The 17,055-nt window shown below is 39.1% G+C and overlaps 1 protein-coding gene across 7 annotated transcripts in view; it reads right to left on the bottom strand.

Annotated features, from left to right (window-relative positions):
- The window catches only part of NUP58 (nucleoporin 58), a 40,981-nt gene extending 29,402 nt beyond the window's left edge, over positions 1-11,579 (bottom strand). For 2 of the 7 annotated variants that reach the window (XM_032838247.1, XM_032838251.1), the window contains exons 1-5: positions 11,274-11,576; positions 6,365-6,507; positions 4,809-4,844; positions 2,361-2,510; positions 1,575-1,712 (exon numbers count right to left, since the gene is read on the bottom strand). In XM_032838247.1, coding sequence (XP_032694138.1) covers positions 1,575-1,712; positions 2,361-2,510; positions 4,809-4,844; positions 6,365-6,507; positions 11,274-11,380 — 574 coding nt within the window. In that variant the 5' untranslated portion in view covers positions 11,381-11,576. Of the gene's footprint in view, positions 1-1,574; positions 1,713-2,360; positions 2,511-4,808; positions 4,845-6,364; positions 6,508-11,273 lie in introns of all 7 variants that reach the window. The other 5 variants (XM_032838249.1, XM_032838252.1, XM_032838248.1 and 2 more) reach the window with 5 other exon arrangements.
- Positions 11,580-17,055: the final 5,476 nt, after the last annotated feature.

Here is a 17,055-nt window from a genome sequence, read left to right as displayed (position 1 = left end):
GGCTAAACTACAGTTAATCTTAAGTTATGAATGTATGCTTGTAAATCAAGTAGCAAAATTTTAAAGACCATGCATTGGTAAATCATCTAAGTCCATGCATTACCAAGCTCGCATTAACTTTGGTTCTTTTTGGACAGATGCTATTTACTTTAAACAGAAGAAACAGTAGATGTACTGAATAAGAGCATGGGATATATGAAGACTGGATTTAAATACTGACAATGTATGAAAAAGAATACAGCTAAATAAATGTCCATTAAAAAAAAATCAGGGGTATCTTAGCACAACCATAAGTCAAGCACTGACGTGTGTCTAGAGCCTAATAAAAATTGTAACAGGCCTAAAAACTCATTGGCAAGACACAAAAACAATCCTCCACCTCCCCTTTCTGTTATTTTTGTGTTTTGCTCTCATAGGAATCTTTAGGAGAGATGTTTAAATACTTATCCTACAAAGAAATGTATGTTACAGTCATCCAGTGGTTTAGCTATTAGGAGACATTTTAAATACCTAGAAGGTGAGACTACAGTGACAAAGACAAGTATTTGAAAGATAATGCAAACCTGAATGCTACAAATTTTTACAGATTATCTTCACCAACTCCTTTTTTCCCCTTCCACTGACCCAGAGTTTCTTCACTAAATTTAGTACCTGAACAGAGTACATGAAAGAGCTGTTTAATAGAAAACACTAGGTCATACTCCTTCATCTCTCCCACACGACCACCTATGAGGTGTTGAGTAAAACTTCTGAAATTAAATAGCCATTATACATGAACATATGTATTACTGGAAATGCTATGATTTTAACATGTTTCAATGCCAAAAAATGTTTTTCCTAACTCATAAATTGTTAAAGAGAAATTCTTGATGTTATATTGCTATGTGAGATAATTATACAATGTTTTCAAATCAGAGGAAAGCTTTTCTCACTCCTACATGATATTATATTACATTATATATAGTATCATGTTTCCTCTATTATTCATTCCCAATACTCAAAACATCGACAGAATCCTTAACATAAAGCTAATTTCAAAATAAGAAAGAAATGAAAAATCAATCCAAGATGGAAAATATTAGGTATTCTCTGCCAACTGAATTGATACTTTAGTATTTTGCTTGACTATAAGTTTAGTACTTGTGTTCTAAAACCTCGCCTTCAAAGCATGCTAATACCCTTTCCTGATGCCTATAATGGAAAGCCATTCTTAAAACCAGGGCTTGAAAAGTCAAGTTGTTTTACAATGAACTTAGATACCAAATGATCCAAGACTCTACAACTGCCATTTATTGATAAACTTCTCTAGAATAGTTTATAGGCTCCTTAAACAGGCCCTTCTTTGTTTCTTTATATAGTCGGTCAATATTGAGAAGCAGAAAAATTTTTTTCTACAATATGGCTAAGATGTCCAATTATGCATGAAAACCATTATTTTATAATTCTGTTTTCATACCAAAAAAAACCATTCAGGTTAAAGAGACAAAGTGGGTCTGTTCAAAAGGTCAAAATACAGATAAAGTAGATTTAAATATAAATATTTACTATTTCGGAAAATGAATACCATCAATTACCTGATGTGGCTGTATTTGAACTCTGGAAAAGTGAACCTCCCAAACCAGCTAAGGCTCCCCCTAAGGAAAGGCTTGTTGATGCGGTAGTAGTTGTAGCTGTTGTTCCGCCCAAATTATTTAGGGTAAATCCTGTAGATGCTATAAAAAGTAAAACTGTAAGGCTTCAAAAGGAAACATCATTTCTAAGAACACTGGAGAAAATACAAAACATTCCCCCTCCACCACCAAAAAAGACAGCCCTCACATCCATGACAAAATTCACTCTAGTTTTTCCTAAAAAACTACTTGCTAAAGATAAAATTACATATACTTAAGAATAAAGAGAAATAAGACCATAAGGCAAACGCTAGTGACACAAATAAGAGTTCTAAGTAACACTAGAATGGTATAAGGTAACTGATTCCAGAGAATAATAAAGAGTTTTCAATCCAGGACACCAAATTCGCCTTCAAAATGGAATGAATCCTAAGGCAGGCAAGGTTGACGCAAATTCTTTATCCTTTCTTGTCACCAATATGCTCCTTGAAAACAAAGTGAATATTAATACTTTTACATTTTACCTCTCACCCTGTCCCTGCTTTGCTCTGTAAATAGAGATCAACTTCCGGGATGGCCCCTGCTGCTTTAAAGCCAATGATGATCTTTGTAGGATCATAATTGTTGAGTGATTAAAATAAAAACTTTCCAAGACTGAAGTTATCTTTAATAAGGTGGATACCTGTATTCACCAGCCAAAAACAAAACAAAATTCAACCACAAAACATGACTTTTTCCATTCTGCCTCACCTGCTGGAGTTGATGTCAGAGCAGACGAAAGAGTAAGACCACTAGCTGAGGTAGAAGTAATAGGGAGAGCAAATGGTGTGGCAGATGCAGCAGGTTTACTGAATCCTAAACTGAAACCTGTTGTAGATGCAGATGTAGTAGTTGGCGTTCCTGTGTCAAACAAACAAACAAATCCTATTTTACCATAACTGTATATGTATTACACCAGTTTCAATCAGGAACCCTAAAAGTTCGTGACCCTATTTTTATAGCTAGAAGGATACGTGGGTAGGTATGAAAAAGGAAAATATAGAAGTTGGAACCAAATCATGGTAAATAATTAAAAGAGGATGCTGTGATTTAGGAAAAGCAAAAAAAAGTCCCATCAATGTGGTAATACTGAAATCCAATTTCAGTTCTACCCCTGGATTTACCTAAAACTGGATTTACCTAAAACAGCACTTACCCTTCCTTTGCTCTATACTCAACAGAAAAATATTCCTCCCCTCCAAGGCTATTTAAACCACCGTTCTCTACTGTTTCCTCTTCCTTTCTTCTGTCAGCTCTTGCTACTCCTTCCACTCTGCTTTTGTCCATCTCCTTCCTCTGTTCAGTTCTTAAATGATACTGCCTATGGCTCCAGGCCTGCTCCCATACTTCCCAACTACAGAATCTCAGCTAGGGGAACACGGGTCTAAATCTATACCTATCAGAGTCTCCACTGGTTAGTTCTACCAGGATGTCCCTTAACTTTGCACCTCTACGTCTCCCTACACAAAAAATTTCCTAAATCCCCTGCTATGGTCCACTCAGTTGCTCAAGCCAGAAACCATAATCACCCCTGACATCCCTTCTCTCACCTGCATTCTACTAGTCACAAATCCTGCTGATTCTACTGCAGAAATATCCCTGGATTAAAAGCATCCTCAAAACCCTTAGCTCAGGTCATCTCCCTCTCAAGAACAATTATAACCTCTTAATTTGTTTCTGTGCTATCGGTCCTTCTAAACTTTAATCTATTCTTGGAATTATTTCAGTTACTTTAAAAACAAGAGAGAACACCAACAACAAAAAATACCCTGGTGATTCTCTCTGACTGAAGGCTCTTATTTGGTCTATACTATCTCTACACTAGAGTCAAAAGGCGTGGCACACAACCACCTTTCCTATCTACTTCCAACCTGCTCTTCACACCCCCTCTCTCCCTACCATTCCCACTTCTGAATCCTAAATCTAACCAAGTACTCTTCCTACTTCCCTGAATCCCCTTAGGACTGGGCTGTTGCACTTCTCCATCAGGAATGAGGTTTCCTGCCCCCAAAATAAACCCTTACTCTTATCTTCCTCTACTTTCCTTGGTGCCTTTCATACATCTGTTAGAGCACTTATCAGGTCATACAAGAACATACAAGAACTATACCTGCCAGTCACCTTCACCTCATTACCCACTGAATGCCTTACTCATACTCATGCTCTTGACATCATTAGTACCATCCTCACCACGAGTATCATCACCACACCAACAGCTAATACTAAATGTTCAAAGCATTATGTATACTCAAGGCCACAGAGTTAGGAAGTAGTAGCTGCTCAAAACTATTAAATGAGGAAATACATAATGACCTGCATTTTGGCTTTCCCTAAAGGCACTGAGAGAAGCAGCTGCCAGAAATTAAACTTCTGGATTGCCCTTACCACAACCAGAAATTCCTGCCAGAGTACAGTGCTTTGAAATCCTGTATGGGTTCTAAAATCTCAGAAAATAAGAGAATCCAACTTCTTGCCCCAAAGCCAATCCTGTCCAAAACTCTGGTAGTGAACAGATGTGTTACACTTTCTGCTGGTAACAGGTGAGTAGCATCGAAATGAAGAAAGTCCACCAATCTTTAGTTTACTTCAAATTTTAATTAAATTAATAAATTTAACTTTAACTGAGTTTCCTCACTGTCCTTTCATTCATTCATTTCCTTTGACATTATTAACTGCCATCCTACTTACTCACATTCCCTTTGGCATATCACTACAGAGAACCATGGCGTTTTTGAGCTGGAAAGAAATCCAAAAACTTTTCAGTCCTACCCTTGTTTTACAGATAACCAAAAGCTGCCAGATACTACATGACTACCTAAGTCCTCACAATGATTTGGAGGTACAACCAGGGCTTAATTCTAAGACTTCTGGTCTATAGTTTGTTGCTTTTTTTTCACTAAAGGGGTTCAAATGACTACAAAAATACAATGTAAAATAAACCTCCAGAGAAAAAACCATTTCTGTATTTAAAGGTTTTTTTTCTGAATTAAAAAGTCATTGACTTTTTTAAAAACTCCAATACTGAAAGGTTGTATGATGAGTCAGTGTCTGTGATCTATATTAGGTTCCTTACATGCTTCCTTCTATACCCCAGCTCTGTGAGATATTAAGAAAGAGAAGAAAACCACACATCTGGGATCTTTCCTCAAAAATTCTTACCCAGAGTTAATCCTGTAGTTATAGTTGTTGCTATTCCTGGGGACAAAAAGAGAAATAAAATTTAATCATCAATGGCAGATGACATTTCGGGGGGGTTTATTACAAGGGCAAGACTTAGAGTCATCCTCAGGATATGATACTACAACAACCAGTATCTTCCACCATAACCGCTAATAGAAACGTTCTTCCTATAGCGCTGGTTTTCATATTACAGGCTATATATAATTATATAGGGAATAAGATTTATAAATGCAAACAACTACTGCTTATAACAACATTAGGCAAGGAGAAAAAAAGGTACTCCAAGCAAACACTGGCACACAAAGTTGTTTCAAGGAGCTCAATGGCGGCTCCCACCTTCCTGCAGTTCTTAATTTTCTATGTGTGGCTGTGAAAAGTTGCATCAAAGCTGGAATGTCAATGCAAAAAGTGGTAACAGAGACCAAGAGTCCGGGATGGTAGAGAATAAAGAGTAAATAAAGAAATAAGCTTTTTAAATGGCAGCATTACTGAAACATATTTTTAACTTAATAACCAAATATTTAATACTCAAAATGTTTTTTAAGTATTAAAAAACAGATTTTTATTATCGAAATGTCTACCAGAAACCTTGACCTCTTGCCCTTTTCCCATCAAAACAACTGTTTTAATAATACAAAAACTTAAAACGTCTCTTAGGAAGGCAAATTATAATGTTATAGCAAGAAAGGATGCTGACTGCCCCCACATATGCTAAATTAAATTAACGTCCAAATTGGTAAATTTGACTTATCTTCACTAAGGTAAAACACTGCATTATATACTCTAATGTAAAAATTAAATTAATTCTTTATATTTAAAGAGGTGTATCTTCTTTGTGTCAAGTATACCAAAAAAGAAGTTATTTAAAAAAAGAGATCTTGGGATGCATGGGTGGCTCAGTTGGTTAAGCGGCTGCCTTCAGCTCAGGTCATGATCCCAGGGTCCTGGGATCAAGTTCTACAATGGGCTCCTTGCTCGGTGAGGAGCCTGCCTCTCCCTCTGCCTCCTGCTCCCCCTGCTTATTCTCACTCTCTCTGATGAATAAATAAAATCTTAAAAAAAAAAAAACAAAAACAAAACCTCATTTCTTTAAATTTGTTTTTCTTCTTTTTTTAAGATTTATTTATTTTTGAGAAAGAGCTGGGGGGAGGGGGGGCAGTACACAGCAGCAGGATAGGGAAAGAGAGAGAGAATCTCAAGCGGACTCCCCAAGGAGCTTAAAGCCCAAAGAAGGTCTCATTCTGCAAGCATGAGATCATGACCCGAGTGGAAATCAAGAGTTAGACCCTTAACCAACTGAGCCATCCAGGAACCCCTAAATGTGTGTTTTCCTTTACACTAGAATAGATCATAACCAATGTTAGGCCTATCACTGCCCCTTAATTCCATATCCCTATATATTTTTTCATCTTAATATTTATCATTTTTTAGGTCTTGACACCAATGACAATCCCTATAAATAAGAAGAGATATAGACCAGAACCTTAAAAAGAATATCCCATACCTACTCCCTGAAATGTGACAATCCTCCTTACCTGTATTTGTTCCTCCTAGAGTGAACCCAGTGGTAGGTTTCGATCCAAAGAGCCCGGTTCCAAAACCACCTGAAGGAGCAGATGTCGTTGCAGGAGTTGCAGTGCTTCCAAGAGTTCCAAAATTGAGCCCCACTGAAGGGTTGCTTATTTATAAAAAACACAAAATAAAGTCTACTAGAGCCAGTATTTCCTTAAGAAAAATAAAAATTAACTCTTCAAGGTTAAACACCTTCTTTCTTTTGACATATTCAATATATTGCCATAGAATACAAAAACAATTTATTTTTAACCAACCAAATTCAAATATTTTCCTGTTCTCTTTAAAAATAAGTCACATACAAAAGATTTCAGATCCCAAGGAAATCATAAACAGTATCACATATTCTCTTTTTCTAAGTTTTATTGACAGCATATTTTAAAATGGCCAGAGAAATCCTATGAATGTGGATCATTTTCCTCTTGAATGACTCACGTATAGTTCACATTTCTAAATAAATTTGTTCTTTCCCAACTACTAAATAAAGAAAAATAAAACATACTCAAAAATAGAAAAGTTATTTTAAGTGATCTTTGCCACCTCTCTGTTGCTTTATCACCATATTCATGGATTTAGGCAGGGACAGGGGGATACAGTTACTTTTCTTGTCACCAAAACAGCATCAAGAACTGGGGTAGGGGTGAGAAGAGGAAAAGGACTAAACATAACCTGGCAAGAGTAAAATACAAAGCAAAATTATCCTCTCTCCAGATTATGTGTTCATCAGCAGAAATTCTCTTCAGAGTTTCTGAAAACTTAAAAAGAACAGCTGGTAATAGCAAGTGATGTGAACAAAGTTCACAACTTTCAACTGTTCTTATCAAAACTCAGGGGCTCATATTTGCTATCTACAGTGGGAGAACAAATTATTAAAATAAACAAAAAGTCTTGACAACCTGACACTCCAAAAATTGTACAGGAGAGTTAAAAGAGATTATAACACATAACATAATGGGAGCTCCCATTCATCCTATATAGGTATCTTTATTCTGTCTGCCTGACCTTCCAAACAGACATAATCACAAGAGAAGCCAAGGTCAGTTTTAAAAAGCTTACGTCTGGGACACTGCAATTTAAGGAGGCAGCGGTGTTATGGCTGGGTTCCAGTACCAGCTCTCCAATGTCCTGGGATTTGTATGACATAACTTAGCCTTCTTGATCCTCTATTTCCTCATATGCAAAATGTTAATAACTGTGCCCACTTAACAGATTTTTTGCAAAAGATTAAGAGATTTTGCATGGTGAATTAACTTCACTTAATAAATGTTACTACTGTCATCATTAGGAACTTAATAAGTTCAACTAAACACATTTTATACAAGGTATTACGCCAGCCAATCACTGTGAGGGGAAGTCATCAACACTGAGTAGGGGGGCAAAAAAAAAGGGAGCGTGCCCTGTGTCTTAGTTTATCATTGATTTTAAAATGATCTCTAGGAACATAAGTATGTGAAGTACAGAAGGTTGGCAAAACAGGGTTGCAAGGTCTCACCAACAAAGCACAGAACTTTGAACACTTAATCAACTGAGCTAAAAAGGTATTTTAATAAATGTTATTGGCAAATTTTGAAGATCTCAAATTAAGGAAATGGTTATTATGCTCTTCTCCCTCCCAAATAATTCAGTGATCCCATTTGGTTTTACTGCTATTCCATAAATATATAAAGATGCACAATGAAATTATGTATTTTTATTTTTTCTGAAATTATGTATTTTTAGATAAAATATTTAAAATTTCTTGACAACTTAAGATAACTGAAGACACAAGGCATTGTTTCATAATTAAATGTGAAAACATTACCAAAGAAATACATCAAAGTGGTATCTTCTTACTAAGAAAGCCAAAGAGAAAATTCTCTGGAGAGAAATTTATTTAAAAGCTACCCCAAACAGGACCAAGTTTTGCCTCAACCCACTATTATCTGCCAATGGCTCATCAGAATGTGTTACAGTTGACTCCAACAGGTCAGGAATATTGTTTTAACTTCTCCAGCATGCCCTAATGTGGACTTAGAAAGTAACATTTATGGAGCACTTACCAAGTGCCAGACATGATGCTAAGTACTTTACTCATCAGCAACTCTGTTCCAGATATGGGAACTAAGGCTTGGAGAGTAACTTCCCTAAAATGATTTACCTAAAGAGACCAAACCATCAGATGGCACTAGGGGAAGTCAGGTCTCCAAACCAGTACTCCACCAGACAAATGTTAAGACAGTGTCTCCCTTTCATTCATTTATCCAAGCCCTTCTAAAGTTTCTTTCTTTCTTTCCTTCTTTTTTTAAGTAATCTCTCCACCCAGTGTGGGGCTTTCACCATCCCGAGATCAAGAGTCATGCTGTTCTGACTGAACCAACCAAGGGCCCTTTATCTAGGCCCTTCTAAAGACTGTGTCCATGTTTCTAGCTGATCACTATAATTCTTTTACTCAGTAATTCAACAAATATTTATTAAAGCCCTCTGCATGTGCCAGGAACTGTCACAGGGACAGAGGACAGAGTGGTAAATTTAAATAAGACTCAGATCCTGTCTTCAGGAAGTTTCTAATCAGTGAAAGAAAGGGATTAATCAATCATTCATTCATTCAAAAAATGTATAGAGCTCCACTGTCTACTGGGGATAAAAAAAAGTATGAAAAGGTCTTCGCTTTGTGGAGCTTCCATTCTACTGCTGGGATCAGAAAACAAGTCAACAAAAAATGCAATGAACTGATTACAACTGTGATAAGTGCTACGTTACAGGGTACGATGAAGATGGAAACCTCCTCTACACTTGCAGATCTAAAAAGTCCTCTCTGGAGATGCCAACATTTGAGTCCCAAAAGTAGACACTAGCTTGGCATATGAGGAAGGAGGTGGGAGGGGAATTCTAATGAGGGGGAAATGCCCCCAAGCAGGAAGGGGATTGGCCAAGCCTACCTGAGGAACTGAGAAGATGCCAAAGATACAGCATATTTTTTCAAACTAAGAGATACAGCAGTATTTTTCAAACTAAGATTAGGAGTCATCTGGAGTATAAAATCAATTTAGCAGATCATAACTGGCATCTTAAAAAATAAAATGGAACAGAACAGAAAATATCAAAGTGCATCACATAAATTAAGGGTAAGTTTCTTTGAAACTTTGTTTCAGTTATTTCTTTGCCTGTACCCGAAATGAAATAATTCCTTTCCCAGTAAGTCTGTATTATTGAATTGGAACAAACTGAAATGAGGAGATGGGCTCAGGATGAATCTGAAGAGGTTCCAGATTATTTGGGTCTTGTGGATCATGGTAAGATTTATTTTTACTTCATTCCAAGGATAATGAAAAATCATTACAGTAAGGCAATGGGAATTTTAAAAATGACTCTGACTATGCTGTTAAAAAAGACTGACATCAAAGTAGATTTTTGAGACAGCAATTGCGATTCCATTGAACTAATCTAAGTAGGAGATGATAGGAATAGTTTTCGCCAAATATGAGAAGGGTTACTGGTTGAAAACCTGGAAGAAAGAACCAGTACCCTTATTTATCTCACCATCTAAAACAGAGTCCATTATATGGGAGTGTGTTCAATAAATATTTGTTCTATGAATGACAAGAGCTTGCAACAGGGTGGTGGCACTGGAAATGAAGCAAATGTAAACTAGGTAATTAAAATTAGCAGGCCTCGCTGATTAAGGGTGCAGAGAGAAAAGGAGGTATTAAGGGAAATTCCCAGACTTTTTTCTTGACTATGTAGTCTGTACCTCCTCCCTTTTTTTTTGTAAATTATATTTTTTATTTTTTTTAAAGATTTTATTTATTATTTGACACAGAGAGAGCGAGCTCTCAAGTAGGCAAAGAAGCGGGGGTAGGCCCCTTGCTAAGCAGAGAGCCCCATGCGGAGCTCAACCCCAGGACCCTGGGATCCTGACCTGAGCTGAAGGCAGAGGCTTAACCCACTGAGCCACCCAAGCGCCCCTGTACCTCCCCTTTTTAATATAAGGAAGATATTTTTGGCTTTTTACTCTACAATGACATCCCTCAAGCTTCAGGAGATACCTTGTAACATTTTCTATGCACACTTCTTGATATAATGAACTCCTCCCCTTTTACCTTAAAAAGACTGAGTTCTAAAAATTAAATCTCTCACCATGAAAATCACCTTTGACTATTATTAATGTCTCTTTCTAAACCTCTGCTGGCTGTATTTCGTCATCGCCTGAAGCGGTGGTTTAGCAGGTTGCACAAAAACGATAAATATGCTACCTACATTTTTCAGGGTAACTAGAAGACAATGTGAGTCATTCCAACATAACACTCACGTATACTAATACGCACACTGTTCAAAATTACCACCAAGAAATGCTGCAACACGTATTTAAAACAAAAAACTACAGTAACAAAGGATAGGGTTCCATGAGGTACCAAGATGTGAGCTCGTTTAAAATACCACGAAATCATTAAAGCAGTGGAACCTCCAAAACCGTATATCCTGCAATGAATTCTGTATTATCAGCGATAAAATTGTAATTGTCCCCCTTAAAATTTTTCTATTGTCTTTTTCTGAAACCCCAGAATGACCCACAATGTCGTTCATTCGTTCTGTGCCTCAGACTGCCGCACTGCTACGGCTCAGCGTGAAATCCCAGGCCCTTTCACCCAGCCAGACCCCACTCGACAGGGACACTGGGTGAACCATCGTGGATTCTGAGGACCTCACAACCCTATGACCATCCTCCGACCAGGCCCCCAAACGGCAGGACTATGAGGCTGGCGCTGCGCAAGTTTGTCTTTCTTTTTCCCAGACCCACTAGAAAGGAACCCAGCTGAAAGGGAGAGGGACGGGCCCACCCACGGGAGTCTCACGGAGAGGACCCGGGCCGGGAAGGCGAAGAAGCGCAGTTACCTAGATGCCCCCGTCCCGAAGGAGAAACCGCCGCCTGCGCCGGTCCCGCCGGGGGCTACGGTGGTGGAGCCCAGCGTGCTGGTCCCGAAGGAGAACCCCGTGGACATGGCTGCCGGGGCTCAGCGCCGTAAGGAAGCTGCGGGGGGTCTGGACGTTCCTCTCTCCTCAAAGCCAAGGCGGGACAGGCAGCATCGCTCTTGCCCAGCGGCGACCTGGCGGGAACTTCAAGCCCTAGAGGCTGAAAAGACAAGGCCGAGGTGGGTGGGGCAACCACCCGAGAGCACGTTCCGGCTCCCGCCGCGCGCTCGTAACTCACCGGGAGCGAGCCCGCCGCGCAAGGCACCCTGGGATGGGAGGAGGGGTGGATCGCGCCCGCGCAAGGCATCCTGGGAGGGGGCGGGCTGCGCGGGGTGGGGCTCCGGTCCTCTTAACGGGTGGGAGCCTGGCGTTAAGAAACAGCAAAACCGTTTCCTTTAGTTCTGTATTTGCATATGTGTTGACGTAATCTGTACTTCATGGCTTTTGAATATTATTGCTTATGTCTTTCTCTACTGCTAAAAGGATGCGTGGAATCCCAAAGTGGGGAGGCCCCTATTGAGCAGTCCAAGCCCTGTTAGAGAAAAGGAGGCGCGCTCAGTCGTCGGTTGGCTGCCGTCCCTTCCCGGAGAAGGACGGGTAGCTTGTCTTTCCCTGACAGTTCGGAAATGAACTGATAGCAATTCATTCATCCTCTCCACAGCTTTTGGAGCCCGCTAAGCGCAGTCATTGCGAGTTGCCACCCAGGATGCTCAGAGAGCGTCCTTTGGTGGGGGGTGGCCGATCCCGTTGGTGGCGCTGAGCAAACCCCCGGGACGTCAAACGATGTGGTCAAGTCCACGAAGTTTTTGCAGCGTATCCTGCCGGGTAGGAGTCTGGGTCTCCGGGCCCATCGCGTGAGGTCCCGCGATGGCTGCCTTCTGGCTTTGGGTTTTGCATTGCTCTGACGCCTCTTTGCTACCTACCAGAGGAACTGCCAAGTGGAAGGGTAAATGCAGAAACAAGCACAATATAGTGCGGAATTTAAGAGTTCCATGAGCAACCCCTAAACTAAGAAAAATGTAGATTTAAGGAAGAGATCCCCTCTTGTAGAAGCATCAGGAGAAGCTTCATGTCTGGTGCATTTGAGGTGCTGTCATCATAATGTGGGTCTTTATTCAGAGATTGTTACATTACTCCCGCAAATGGTTTTCCTACTTGTGATTTCTTCCAGTAAAATTCATCCCATAAGCAACCACCAGATTTGCTCTCCCAAAACATAATTCTCACCACTGCACTGCCTTGATGAAATACCCAGTGGCCCTTTAGGCTAGCATTCGTCCTCCATAAGACAAATCAAAGCTCAGGCCTCACAACTCCTCTTAATGCAGCACATTCTCTAGTGTTGAGGTTGGGCATTGCTGCCTCCTGTGGACTGAATACTGTCCCTCTAAAATTCATGTGTTAAAGCCTTAACTTCCAATGTGATGGTGTTTGAAAATAGGGCCTGTGGAAGGTATTAGGTTTAGATGAGGTCACGAGGGTGGGGTCCTCATGATGGGATGAATTCCCTCATAAGAAGAAACATTAGAGACCTCTATTTCTCCATTTCTTGAGGATACAGCTAAAAGGCAGCCTTCTTAGGCAAGAGGAGAGCTGATGGGCACCTTGATCTTGAACTTCTCAGCCTCCAAAACTGTGAGAAATTTCTGTTGCCACCCAGACTGTAGTATTTTGTTATGGCAGCCTGAGCACTTACACATTACCTCTGTGTTTGTTTAATTAAAAAACCTAAATAGCATTTTAGATATTGTGGACATCACCATAAGAATAATTAAAAAGTGATGTATTTGAACTGTAATTTAAAGAAAAATTTCATAGTGACTGAACAGGAGGAGGAAAAAATGAAATATCGAGGGTTTTAGAGCTTCAGTGATCTAGAAAATGCTATTATCGGTGATAACTTGTAAGATGGTTAATAAGAGGACTATGAGGAAAAAATGTAGGGTATTTTGACTGGAAAAAAAAAGGTCCAGATGATTTTTGGAGGAAGATAGAATGTGGCTCCCTACATCTTTTAATTCCGTTGTGTATTCTTTACAAAACTTTTGAAGAATATCAACATAAAATTAGTAAGTTCAAAACGCTTGGCCTAGGAGTACCTGGGTGGCACAGTCAATTAAGAGTCTGCCTTCCACTCAGGTCACGATCCCAGGCTTCTGGAATGGAGCCCAGCACCAACCTCCTTGCTCAGCGGAGAGCCTACTTCTCACTCTTCCTCTGCCTGCCGCTCCCCCTGCCTGTGCTCTCTCTTGCAATCTCTCTGTCAAATAAATAAATAAATAAAATCTTGTAAAAAAATGCTTGGCACATACAGTTTATATGTTGATTAATAAAACATGTAAGGTTAGCTGGAAGGAAAGTGCATGTAAAAATGTAGTAGGGACTAATATATATTCATAATAAGGGAAACTGATGTGGGCCATATAGGAATTAACTTCTCAATCATTCTGTAAATCTTAAACAGTTTTAAAAATAAGTTTATAAGGGGCACCTGGGTGGCTTAGTTGGTAGAGCATGCAACTCTTGATTCTCAGGGTTGTGAATTCAAGCCCATGTTGGGTGTGGAGTCTACTTTTAAAAAGCTAAATAAATATAAGTTTATAAAAGAAAGTAGTGAGAAATATGAGTTAGATAAAAGTTTGAGTTTGGGGGGAGCCATTCAAATTGGTAAAGTATTCCTTTAACCTGATAAAAGTTTTAGTATGGCATTTTTGTCTTGTATCTGGCAGAGTAGTTTAAATTATGCAGAAGTAACCCCTGAGCTGCCACAGAGAGGAGGGCTGCAGGGATGGAAAGCAGACGACTTAGTGAACTGTAGTATTACAATCTATAACATGGCTCTAGATACACCGAGTGTAAGACTGGACCTCAAAGACCTTTTCTCATATAACTTCTTTTGCTTGTCATATTAGCAAAAAGAAAACACTTTACCTCCTTTATTCTACAGAAATAGAACTCCAAAGAAAGCAGTTTCTATAAGCCAGTAATGTGGTTATTAAATGGAAAGCTTGATGTAAAATGTCCATGTAAATTTCATGCCTATTTAAGCCTAAAGTCTATGCATCCAGGCAAAACCATGCAGCACAGGCCTTTGGCTTAACTGTCCTTATTTAGAATAACACATTCTATCCCAAAGGATGTTTCACATATTCCTCTTTGACATTGGGGGACCTGAATCCATATATCAATTCTATGGGAATTACCTCTTTCCAAGGATGAAGCAAATGATTCAGATTCTAAATTATGTAACAAACCACATTCCTTCCCTTTGTTTTTTTATATTATGTGAATCATGCTAAGAAAACCATCTTTTGCAGATTTACTGGCTGTATGGTGACGTTGCTAATGTCAGAATCAAACTGAATTATTCAAAAGGCAATAGCATTGTGAAAAAAAAATTAATTTCAACTTGCATTAAAATGTCTAAAGAAGCTTGTTTCCATGGTATGCTCAGATCAGGATAACTCTGAGAAGCATCATTTGAGAAGTTCTAACATAGAAAGGAAGCTGGAATCTTAAGTCTATTTAACTGGATCCGCAATATATATGGTCTGATCCTCTGAAATAACCAAGAAAGAAATTACGATTTAAAGCCTATATATAATCAGTTGACCTCTGTCTTGAATTTATTCCTGGGGATCTATTGACTTTAAAGTTTTATATAGTGTCCTAACTTTTTATAAAAATCTTATTAAAGTTTCAAAAGATCCAACAACAACAAAATTTATAGAAGGATAGATCAATAGTCAAAATGCGACAAAATGTTAATAACTGCTGACTCTACAAGAAAGATAGATGGGTGTTCATTGTACTGCTCTCTCAACTTCCCTATAGGTTTGAAATTTTTCATACTAAAAAATTGGAGCCTAAATCTAAAACAAAAGTTTCCAAGAATAGATCTAATAATGATCTGTTTCCTGATAAAATTTTCACTCATCACCCAAGAAATGGAAAAAAAAAAAAAAGAAAGATAGAAAGTAAAGCAACATAGGGAGTCTTACATGAAGCTAATTTTATTTATTTGTTTTTAAATTTTTTTTAAGTAATCTCTACATCCAACATGGAGTTCAAAATCACAATCCCGGGCACCTGAATTGCTTAGTGGGTTAAGCCTCTGCCTTTGGCTCAGGTCATGACCTAAGGTCCTGGGATCAAACCTCGAAATGGGCTCTCTGCTCAGCAGGGAGCCTGCTTTCCCCTCTGTCTCTGCCTGCCTCTCTGCCTACTTGTGATCTCTCTCTCTCCGTCAAATAAACAAAACAAAACAAACCAAAACAAAATCACAACCCCATGATCAAGAGTCACATGCTCTATCAACTGAACTAGCCAGGCATCCCAAAGCTAATTACATTTAAAGTGTGGTCATTTGGTTTGATATTGTGTCCTTCCTATTGGTGAGTGTGGATGATGGGACATGAAAAGGTTGCTTTCATGAGCTGATAATGATAATGTATAAGAATAAAACCAGGAAAAGAAACTTGGCAATGTCGGCATAAAATAAATAAGGGAAACTATCTCGTTGCCATTCATTTTCATGCTTCCCTTTTTCCTTAAAAAAATCCCAGTTTTGTGGGAAACGTTTACGTGGCCAATTAGGTGTATGTGGGAGACTTGAAATGAGACTCACCTCATGAATGAATACGACTCATTTAAAAGAGTAGCTGCCATCCATCCCTTTTGCCATTCTTCTTGCCTGCTGCCTGGTACTTAAACATGTGCCTGGGTCTCAACAGCCATCTTGGTCTGTGAGAAACTTAAGAATGAAAGTTCTATGCTAAGGGGGTGTAGCAGAAAAATAGTATAATTGAGTCATCATATCAGTCATGATTTGCCTACCTTCAGACTTCTTTTATTTTTTAAGATTTTATTTATTTAGGGGCGCCTGGGTGGCTCAGTGGGTTAAAGCCTCAGGTCATGATCCCAGTGTCCTGGGATCGAGCCCCACATCGGGCTCTCTGCTCAGCAGGGAGTCTGCTTCCCCCTCTCTCTCTCTGCCTGCCTGCCTCTCTGCCTGCCTGAGCTCCATCCCAGGATCCTGGGATGACAATCTGAACTGAAGGCAGATGCTCAGCCAACTAAGTCACCCAGTTCCCCCTTCAGACTTCTTTTAAATGAAAGAAAAAAAATTAACTTCTGTGTTAAGTTATCATAGTTGGGTCTCTGTTATTCATAGCTAAACTTAATATACCAGTTTAAGGAGGAACCCACACTAAATGATAAATTTTGTATGTGTTACTGAAGAAACAGGAAATAGCCATGATGAACCAAGGTCCAGATTTTCTATAGAATCACTATACAGTGATCCCTACCAAGGCAAAAACAAAATATCCTGTTATCTAATTTTATTCTGCTAGCAGAGAGCACAGTTGAGTTCTAGTCTCAAAAACATAGGAGCCAAAGAGGGAGAATGTATCTGCATTTATTGTTCTCACATTTTAACGAAACAATTCACTGTACCTGATGGACTCAGTATCCACTGTCATGGAGCAGAAATACATTCATAAGACTATTCCAGCATGCACAAAATTTCCCTCAATTCTCTTTGATCAGTTTTCCCACAGCTTGATTAGACCTCTTTTGGTTACAAGGAATAGAAATCCTCTCAAAATAGTTTAAGCGCAATTGTGTATACATGTGCGGAGAGATGTGGGAAGACAGAGTTACTGGTAGGTCTTGTTATTGAGACATGGGAGACAGACTTGGA

This window comes from Lontra canadensis, unplaced genomic scaffold (assembly GCF_010015895.1).
Source record: "Lontra canadensis isolate GAN:19392208 unplaced genomic scaffold, GSC_riverotter_1.0 scaffold103, whole genome shotgun sequence".
Lineage (NCBI taxonomy): Eukaryota > Metazoa > Chordata > Mammalia > Carnivora > Mustelidae > Lontra > Lontra canadensis.
Note: the sequence above shows the minus strand (reverse complement) of the source record. Positions and strands in the feature narration are given on the sequence as shown.